Here is a 9,162-nt window from a genome sequence, read left to right as displayed (position 1 = left end):
CTGATTTTCCGCCTAGGCACCTGGGCCAGGGTTGGGGTTCCACAGAGGCCTCTGATATCCTGGCCTGCAAGTGGTGGCCCCGGGGGAGTCTACCAGATGGACAGCAGTGCCGGGACCAGCCCCAGAGCTGGGCCATATTTGCCAGCGTCTGCCCCTCTCCCTCCACCCCCAATCCCCCTGCAATTACTCAGAGGGTCACCTCGGCCGAGTGGATTACAGGGGAAGGAGGAGAAGGGGGGAGAGCGTAAGGGGAATTGCTGTTGCCACGGAGGCCTTTTGGGTAATCCAGGGTCCCCCAGCTCTCCCGCCTTTGGGAATCGGATTACAATTACGTCTCATTGCCATTCTAATAGCTGGGGGACTGGGAAGGGGAAGCTCCTTGGCTTTGGAGATCTTCAGTGGAGAAGTCCTCCTCTTGCTCCTCCTTCTCCTCCTCTTCCTCCTCCTCCTTCTCCTCCTCCTCCTCCTCTTTCTCCCCCCCTCTTTCTCCCTCCTCCTCCTCCCTTTTTCTCCCTCCTCCTTCTCCTCCTCCCTCCTCCTTCTCACTCTTCCTCCCTCTTCTTCCCTCCTCTTCCTCCTCTGCTCCTCCTCCCCCTCCTCCACTTCTTCCTTCTCCCCCTCCTCTTTCTTCCCCCCTCCCTCCCCCTCATTTTCTCATCTCTGCTCCTAACCTCCTCCCACCCGGGGCCTGGAGATTTTCTCACCAAACCGTCCCCTTCTCCCTGTGGCCGTTCCCGAAGGGAACCATGGTGATGACAACTACAGAAGCGGGCAGCTAAGGGCAGCGCGGTGCACACTCACCGGGAGGCGGGGGCTCGGGTGCGGGGAGATCTTCCTCTTCTTCCTCCTTTGCTCACGCCCGGCCCAGAGGTGGGGGGGAAGGGGGAGAGGCTCTCCCACTCACCTGCAGTGGTTCTGTCAGATCAGTGCAGGCTGATTCTCAATCCTGCAATCCTGACTAGAGCCAGGACGCTCCCCGCCTAAACTCACATCCTCCTGTCCTCCTCCTCCTCCTCCTCCTTTTTCTCTTCCTCTTCCTCCTCCTCCTCTTCCTCCTCTTCCTCCTCTTCCTCCTCCTCCTCCTCTTCCTCCCCCCCCCCCTTCTTCCTCCTCTTTCTTTTTCTCCTCTCTGGGCCCCAGGGATCTACCCTATTCCCCTATTCCCCGGACAACTCCTACAGTGGGGCCGGGCGGAAGCCTCCAGCGGCGGTAGCAGCAGCGCGGGCGGCTCCTTCTCGGACTCCGGCTCCTTCTGGGCCCGGCCCCAGCGCGGGGCTCCCGCCGTTGCCGCTCCCGCCGCCGCTGCCGCTGCCGGGGGGGCGACTGCGCGTCACCTTGATGGAGGAGCGCCCGGGATTTAAATGCCACTGAAACGGTGATCCATCACCAGCAGGAACAGGCAAACTTTCGCAGGGGGCTCCGCCATTGGCTGCCGCGGTCACGTGCCCCCCGTCCCTCTCTCCCCCTCCCCCGCCCCCTGCACACTGTACATTCATATCATTTTTCTCTTTGGCCCCATGGAGGAAGTGAGAAAGTTGGCACGGTCACCCAGGGCAAGGAAGGACCCGGTCACCGTGTGACAGGCAGATGGACAATGCGAGAATGAGCGCCTCCTTCCTGGAGCACCCCATCCTCAACGCGGGAGACTCGGGGACCTGCTCGGGCCGAGCCTACCACCCCGATCATGGGATCCCAACTTTCCAGTCGTGCGCGGTCAGTGCCAACAGCTGCGGGGGCGACGAGCGCTTCCTGGTGGGCAGGGGGGTGCAGATGAGTCCCCCTCACGCCCATCACCACTATCCCCAGCCGGCCGCCTACCAGCACCTCAACAACCTGGGTATGTCTTACTCCCACTCCAGCTGTGGCCCGGGGTTCGGCTCGCAGAACTTCAGCGCAGGTTACAGCCCCTACTCATTAAATCAGGAAGCAGACGTAAGCGGCGGGTACCCCTCTTGCGCTCCCGCTGTTTACTCTGGAACTCTCTCATCTCCCATGGTCCAGCATCACCACCACCACCAGGGTTATGCCGGGGGCGCGGTGGGCTCGCCTCAATACATTCACCACTCATATGGACAAGAAGCGCAGAATCTGACCCTGGCAAATTATAATAACTCCTTGTCCCCTCTCCATGCCAGCCACCAAGAAACCTGTCGCTCTCCTTCAGCAGAGACGTCACCTCCAGCACAGACCTTTGACTGGATGAAAGTCAAAAGGAATCCCCCCAAAACAGGTCAGTTCTCTTTTTGGCAGAACACCTGGCCGCTGCTGTTGCTACCTTGGAGGTCTGGGGGTGGCTGGTGGGGTGGTTGGGGGCTTACTTAGTGTTTGAGGGAGGGGGAGCCAACTCAAGATTATGGAGAGGTTTTGGAGAGGATGGGTGGGGTGGAAAACTCCGGTATACTCAAGTAAATGTTGCCCAGGAAGTAATAGACAGAAGGCCAGTCTTCTCTCTGGCTTCCTGAAAGTAGGAAGGAGGATTTTTTTGGGGGGGGGATTAAGTGGGGGGCTGTACGTATTTCTAGACTCCTATTAGTCACGGTTTCTGCTCACATCAAAGGTTGACTTCAAGCTAATACTTTGTATCTCATCAGTCACCTTTCTAGGAGTTCAATGGGACTCTAGCGACTATGATTGGGAAGCTTGCCGGGTATAGGTATAAATCACTCACCCGCACTTCATTTAAACAAACAAACAAACAAAAAACAAAAAGAAAAAACAAAACTAACTTATGCCTTAAACAACAACAAAACACCAAACCTAACGACTTTTTTTCTCTCCACCCTTGCCCTCCAGGGAAAGCTGGCGAGTACGGGTATATTGGCCAACCCAACACGGTGCGCACCAATTTTACCACCAAGCAGCTTACTGAGCTGGAAAAGGAGTTCCATTTCAACAAGTACCTGACCAGGGCCAGGAGGGTGGAAATCGCGGCCTCGCTACAACTCAACGAGACCCAGGTGAAGATCTGGTTTCAGAACCGCCGCATGAAGCAGAAGAAGAGAGAGAAGGAGGGCCTGCTGCCCATTTCGCCCACCACCCTGTCCCGGAATGAGGAGAAGGCGGAGGAATCCTCAGACAAATCTACCTCCTCGCCCTGCGTCCCCTCTTCCCCAGCCTCCTCTACCTCAGACACTCTGACTACCTCCAACTGAGTTTGCCCCCGGCCCCATTCTCTCCCCCCGCCACTCCAGTGCAGAACTGCTAACCCGAAGCACATTCTTAGCTTATCTTTCCCTTCGTTTACAATTGTCTCTCTTTCTTTTTGATGTTATCTTCAGGTCTTCTTCGGGCTAGGTCACTGTTTCACGAGAATTTTGGCCTAGAGACTCAGAGGCTGGGTGGGAGTAACTTCACTAATGGTGGGGTGCCACCATCTGGTCTTCTGAAGGCCTCTGAGCCCCCCTCCCACTTCTATGATTGATTCAGATCTCCTTTGGAAAAGCTCCATCAGTTCCTCCTCCCCATGCTCGCAGAGCGGGCCATCTCTATCGCCTAATTTCGAATTATTTTTTTCCTCCTCTTCCTCCTTCTCCTCATCTCCCGGACACTCAAGGCAGGCAAAAGAGAATCGAAGACCTCAAGAAGAGGATGCACTATGAAAGTGTTTACACAGTTCATCTTTTTAATTTAATGCATTCAGTTTCTTGTGTAAGAGTTTGCTGGTTGTAAATACTTTAAGAGATTTATCTTTATACAGATTTTCTAGAAATGATGTTTAGTTTAGGAGATTAAAACAGGGTGGACACACTCCCAAAGCTGGGTGTAATTTTATACAGGACTAAAAGTGAGATAAATAAAGAAATCAGACTGGACTGGTGAAGCCCAATCAGATAATTCACAGGGAAGTCTCTCTGTGTCTTTGGAGGAGATAAGGAGGCCTGGACTGTGCTGGATTTATTTTTATTTGTATTTTTTGTAAACCTTGCTGGGTGTGCAGTATCTCTCTTCTCCAGCATTCCTCTGGCCTCTGCCCTGTTCAAAAATTGTGCTAGATTGTTCCTGAACCTTAGGGCATATTATCTCCCAACATCTTATTTCCACAGTAATCTTTCCCTAGATTTGATGTATCTCCAACCCAATCGTAAATGTGATGAATGGCGAAATGAATGTATATTTCATGTGATTCGTGAATAGACTTTCTGCATGGTGCACAATGGTTTGAGCCCCCAAAGATACTACACTGAGTTCTATCAGTTGTCCTTTGTGGTCCCACAATGTTTCTGAGTCTCTGTACAATCATGAAAAGTTCTGCGATTCCAAAAGTGATGGAATCCAGAGCAGAATTTACGGGTCCTAAAATATCTGTAATAAATATATTCACATTTCAGATATGCTTGGGTTTCCTTGTATCTCCTTTCAATCTGTTGCAATTGATTTCAATTTGGATTGATCATTTCATTTGGGAAGGAAAAGAGAAAGGGTGTTCCCTACTTTTAAAGAGGTTACTTTTTATTGGATGAAGTCAATTTTTTTCCTCCTCTTCCTGCTGCTAAAATCCACCTGTATCTTTTCTCAGCTTCATGTTTGACACTTATACTCTGTTTTGGGGTGTGCGGGTACACACACACAAATTTTTTTTAACGGAAGGGTTGTTCTTTTTCAAAAGTTGAAATCATAGGAAAATTTATGAAGTGAATCTATTTTTGCACAAATACAGGAACTTCCTGGGTCAAGTGCTAACCTTTTCACCCTTAACTGAATGTTGACATATATATAAACAGACCTCCCTTCAAAAGCACAAACTGTCTTCAGTCAGTCTTTCCTCACATCAGTGAACCAACAATCAAGAGACTCACATTTAATTACCTCCGATATGAAGCTGTCCTGAGAGTGGAACCCTCTCTCTCTCTCCCTCATTCCTATTTACTCACCTTTCCTCTTTGTTGATTGCCAATAGCTTTCAATATCTTCTCTGTCCCCCCATCCATTCTTCCTGTTCCTCTTTATCTCCTCCTCCATCCTTCCCTCTCTCCCTTAAACTATCAGTCATGTCTAATTCATCTCCAAACTCAATTTTGATTTTAAAAGCTGTGCCAGAACATTTTGCTGGGAGACTTCTGATTCCTGGGCATATACCCAAGTTACCCAGAGGCCCCAGCTATTTCCCTCTGGATCTATTTTCAGGTAAACTTGTAAGAGTTTCTTCAAGGTCTTACATCGCACAGCTGCACAAAGCCAGATTTCAGGAAAGAAGCAACATTTCAAAGCTCCAGGGTTCACACCTCTGCTCTCTCCCCAATCTTTACCACCAGTCCTCTCTCCTCCACCTCCAACACAAAGGTTTTAGCGGAACGTTCCGCCCCAAGCTTCCAGAAGGGGAAAAAATTCTGGCATCCTCCAAAGAACAAATAAATATTTCTCCTAAGAAACAAATAAACAAACAGCCTAGGCTTTCTCCCTTTTCCAACAAAGGAATGCTTTGCCCGGAGAGTCAGGGCTGCAAAGTTGCTGGTTCGGTGGAGCATCTACGTGAGATTCTTCACTTCCTTGTCAAAGGAGACAAGTCTCGATTTGCAGGCGGGTCGGCCATATCAAGGGCACCAGGAGAGAACTAGGGCTCCCTGCCTCAACCCTGAGACCGTCCCTAAAAAGACTGCGGTGGATGGAGCCCAACTTCAAAGCGGAGCCAAAGATTTCTTTCATTTTCCCGCCCGGGCTTCTACTGTATCTTTTGTTTATTAGTGTAAGGGCACAAAACAAAACAGATGGCCTCCTTCCAGATACTTTCAAGTGCTAAAGGAGGCATTTGCATACCACCGACCCTGATTTCAATATCTAAGAACAGAGGGGTCCCAACCCCGAGGCCCTTGCAAGCAAGTGTCCAGGTACCGGCTTTTTAATGGCACTGAGAGGAGGAAAAGGATCAATTACAGCGAAATTGACCAAGACTTTTCTCCGTGGTGGGATAAATCAGCTAACGAGCAATGCATTTAGGACGCATTAATATACCTTTCAGCAACGAAAACATTTGTATCTTTTTAACTGTCCCAATCGATTTAATCAAAATAGCTTAACATGACCTATTTCAAGGTCTTTCTCTCTTTGGGTCCAGGAGGAAAGCAGACAACTCAGTTAAAAAAAAAAAAAAAAAAAAAAAAAAAAAAAAAAGAAAGAAAAGGAAAATTGAAACCCCAGAAGTACCTAAAATAGGGGAATCCTCACATCTTTACAGATTTAAAACCAATCTTGAGTGGCGGATCGCAGGATGCCGAGGTTTTGGAGATCATCTTTCTCAATCCCCTTGTTTTATCAAAGGATGGCTCTCGATAAGACCATGGTGTCCCCCGTGATTCAGGTTCAGGGTGGCCCCCAATCCCACCCGGGTTTCAGATTTTTTTCCTGCAGCCCCCTCCCATAGAGAACAGGCCCCCTCCCCTTTCAAATTTACTTTTGGAGCTTAGGCAGAGGCTGGGGTGTTTTCCTCTGGGGCAATCAGATTCCAACCGATCAATATTTACTCAGTCTGAAAGGGTTGTTGAAAAGGCAGCATCAACAAACTGCTTAGCTGCTCACCCCAGTTTAATCTCAGGTTCATGGAAAGTTCAAACAGAAATTAATTCAGAGATGGGTCACTTTAGAAAGAGCCCTCTGCTGAAGGCAAACAATTCCAGTCCCATCCCTTTTGAGGAGGGGGGCAATTTTCCTATTCTTTTTTGGCTAAATAATGTTTACTGAAAACTTAAAACAGGGTAGTTTCCTTGCTGTCCTCTTCCTGCTCTCCCCTTCTATTCTAGTTTTTTCTTTACCAATTCATTAGTCTTTACTTGGATTAAACTAAATTGCATCGAATATTTATAAAACAAAACAAAACACACCTTAAATTAAGCTGTTGAAATGGATCCTATTTATTTCTGCAGCCAGGAGCTATGAAATAGGGCTACTAGTGCTATTAGAATACATCTCCTTGGAGCAGTACTGGCCAAGATTGGCTAGAGAAGCCCATTTATGTCTGAGTCTTGCAGCCTCTCTCCTTAGCATCTCTCTAGGCCTGGGGGTACAGTCCCTCAGGGGGAGGAGGTGGGAGGAGAGGCTAGAGTAACCAAGAGGTAACGTATATTGGGGGGATGCCCTGGAATTCTGATGGACTCTAGCTTCATCAACGTGTGTGCGTTGGGGGGGGGGGGAGCAAAGGACATGGAGAACTAAGATGGAAAGGAGGGTGAAGAGGTTACTGTTGGAGATGGGAAATGCTGCACATTGTGGCTAATTGCCACGGAGCTTCAGGGGTCAGAGTTCACATAATCACTGCATAAATGAATGCTCAATAGGGACTTATTAAACTCTCTCCTAATGTCAGCTCACGCTCGGCCAAAAATACGACTATTCCCGGCCAAGAAGATGCATCCACAAGGAAGGACTGACCCCGTTGCATTTTGACGTATGAAAAAGACAAGCCTCTCTTTCGTGGTCTCCAGGCTCGCAGGTTTATTTTGAATACAGGGAGAGGTCGTTTCATTTTCTGATTGTGCTGCGATAAGCTCAACTTAGCATTTTCAAGAGTCAGGAAAGAACTGCTCACAGGGACTTCTCTAGTAGGGCGGCCTGTTTGGGAAGAAACAGACGACTCTGGTGTAGAAAAGCCCCCTTGGCACTACATTTCTGAGGGCGAGTTGAGGTTCCTGGTTTCTGATCCTTCTTGTCGAGATCCAGACATAGTTTTGTTCCTTTTTTTTTTTTTCAAGAGCAAAACAGGAACCTCTCATTTTCTGGTGCATCCACTATTCCTTTCGGAGGAAAAAACCCCACCATTCTATCCCTGTTTTTGTTTCTTTCACACACCTGCGAGAGGAGGGAGGGAGGTTCTCGGTGTTCTTGTTCCATGGTTTTCTTACTTGACAGATCTCTGGGTTAATACTCCATCCGAGGGTTCCGGTCTGGGATTATTTGGGGAACTGAAATCCGAGCACCTCTCTCCCCCCTTCTGTTAAATCATCATCAATCGAATGCGGATCCTAGCAATTATACACTGGGAAACTAGTGTCATTCCAAGAATAAATACATTTTAAGGTTTGAGAGAAGGCATGAAAAGTTGTAGGAACTGGTTCTCAGAAACATTTTAAAAATTCAATCTAGATCAACGTGAAAGGAAACCTCCGGCACTAAGGCTCTGACCCCATTAAACTGGCAAAGGTTGCTGTCAGGGAGGCGCGCGGCCCAGGGGCTCTCCTAACACATTCCAGGTTGGGTTCTCACGCTGAATTATCTTTCTGTCCTGGACCTATTCCGCAGCCTGGGCTCCTACCTGTCTCTGCCCGTATTCCTTCATTTCCTTGGATGACTCACTCTCTTATCTGGAAACCCGCCCCCTACCATCACCAGCCTTCGTTGGAATATTAACTTTGCACCTTTTCCTTTCTGCCCGTCGAATGGACTCCTTAAGCTAGAGATATGGGGCCCAAACGCCAGCATAGTGCTGGAGACTGCTGGGAGAATCCCAGGAGGCTTATCTTACACCATCCTGTATGCAATCACCCCGGTCATCGAATTCAGCTGACCTTCGATTGCCACTACAGAGAGCAGCCGGGCGGCTCAGCTCAGGTTGGCTCAGTGCATCTTTCTCTTTTCAATCGCTTCGTTCCCTTCTACCTTCGTCCCTAGCGCTTTGTGATCCAGAAGCACAGGAATTTTCCCTTCTAGCCCCACGACTCCATAACAGCTGCATCTGGGTTTTGGCTATAAGAAATCAATTACGGTCTCGGCTTTAGCTTTCAACTTTGGGGACACAAGTCAAGACATGTTTCTCGATTTTTAAAAAAATGAATCCTCCCGGGAATTAAATGAATATGAAAATGCACTTTTCCTTCTTCTCTGGTGTGGAGTCAATTTGTAGGAATCTCAGGACATTGAGCTTTTCGTAAGAAATTAAAAAAAAACAAAACAAAACAAAAAAAAAAACAACAACAACCCAACAACTATAGATTCAATATTATTCCGTGTTTTCCCCCTCTCAAAGACAAACAAACAAAACCCCACCAGCAACAACAAAACAGGTCAATACAACCTTTCTTTTAATAGAAAATAAGGGAGAGGGGAACTTCGGTGAAAGACCATCTTCCCGATTTCTCTCTTTTGGGGAGGGGGGGTGTTAATTCATTTTAAAGAAAAGGCATTAAATTGAGGCTCAAATAAAAGCTGGAGATTCTAGGTTCTAGGCACCCACTC

General features: G+C 48.4%; 1 protein-coding gene across 2 annotated transcripts; it reads left to right on the top strand.

Annotated features, from left to right (window-relative positions):
* The first annotated feature begins 667 nt into the window (after positions 1–667).
* On the top strand, positions 668–4,327 carry HOXA1 (homeobox A1). 2 transcript variants are annotated; one of them, XM_074266789.1, is made up of 3 exons: positions 668–749; positions 1,524–2,230; positions 2,794–4,327. In XM_074266789.1, the coding sequence occupies exons 2-3, from the start codon at positions 1,588–1,590 to the stop codon at positions 3,150–3,152; spliced, it is 1,002 nt and encodes a 333-aa protein (XP_074122890.1). In that variant the 5' UTR covers positions 668–749; positions 1,524–1,587; the 3' UTR covers positions 3,153–4,327. The 2 variants fall into 2 exon arrangements, with proteins under 2 accessions (XP_074122890.1, XP_074122889.1); XM_074266788.1 differs by lacking the exon at positions 668–749 and having other exon boundaries at positions 1,137–2,230.
* Positions 4,328–9,162: the final 4,835 nt, after the last annotated feature.

The sequence above is a fragment of the Sminthopsis crassicaudata genome, chromosome 5, assembly GCF_048593235.1.
Source record: "Sminthopsis crassicaudata isolate SCR6 chromosome 5, ASM4859323v1, whole genome shotgun sequence".
NCBI lineage: Eukaryota > Metazoa > Chordata > Mammalia > Dasyuromorphia > Dasyuridae > Sminthopsis > Sminthopsis crassicaudata.
Note: the sequence above shows the minus strand (reverse complement) of the source record. Positions and strands in the feature narration are given on the sequence as shown.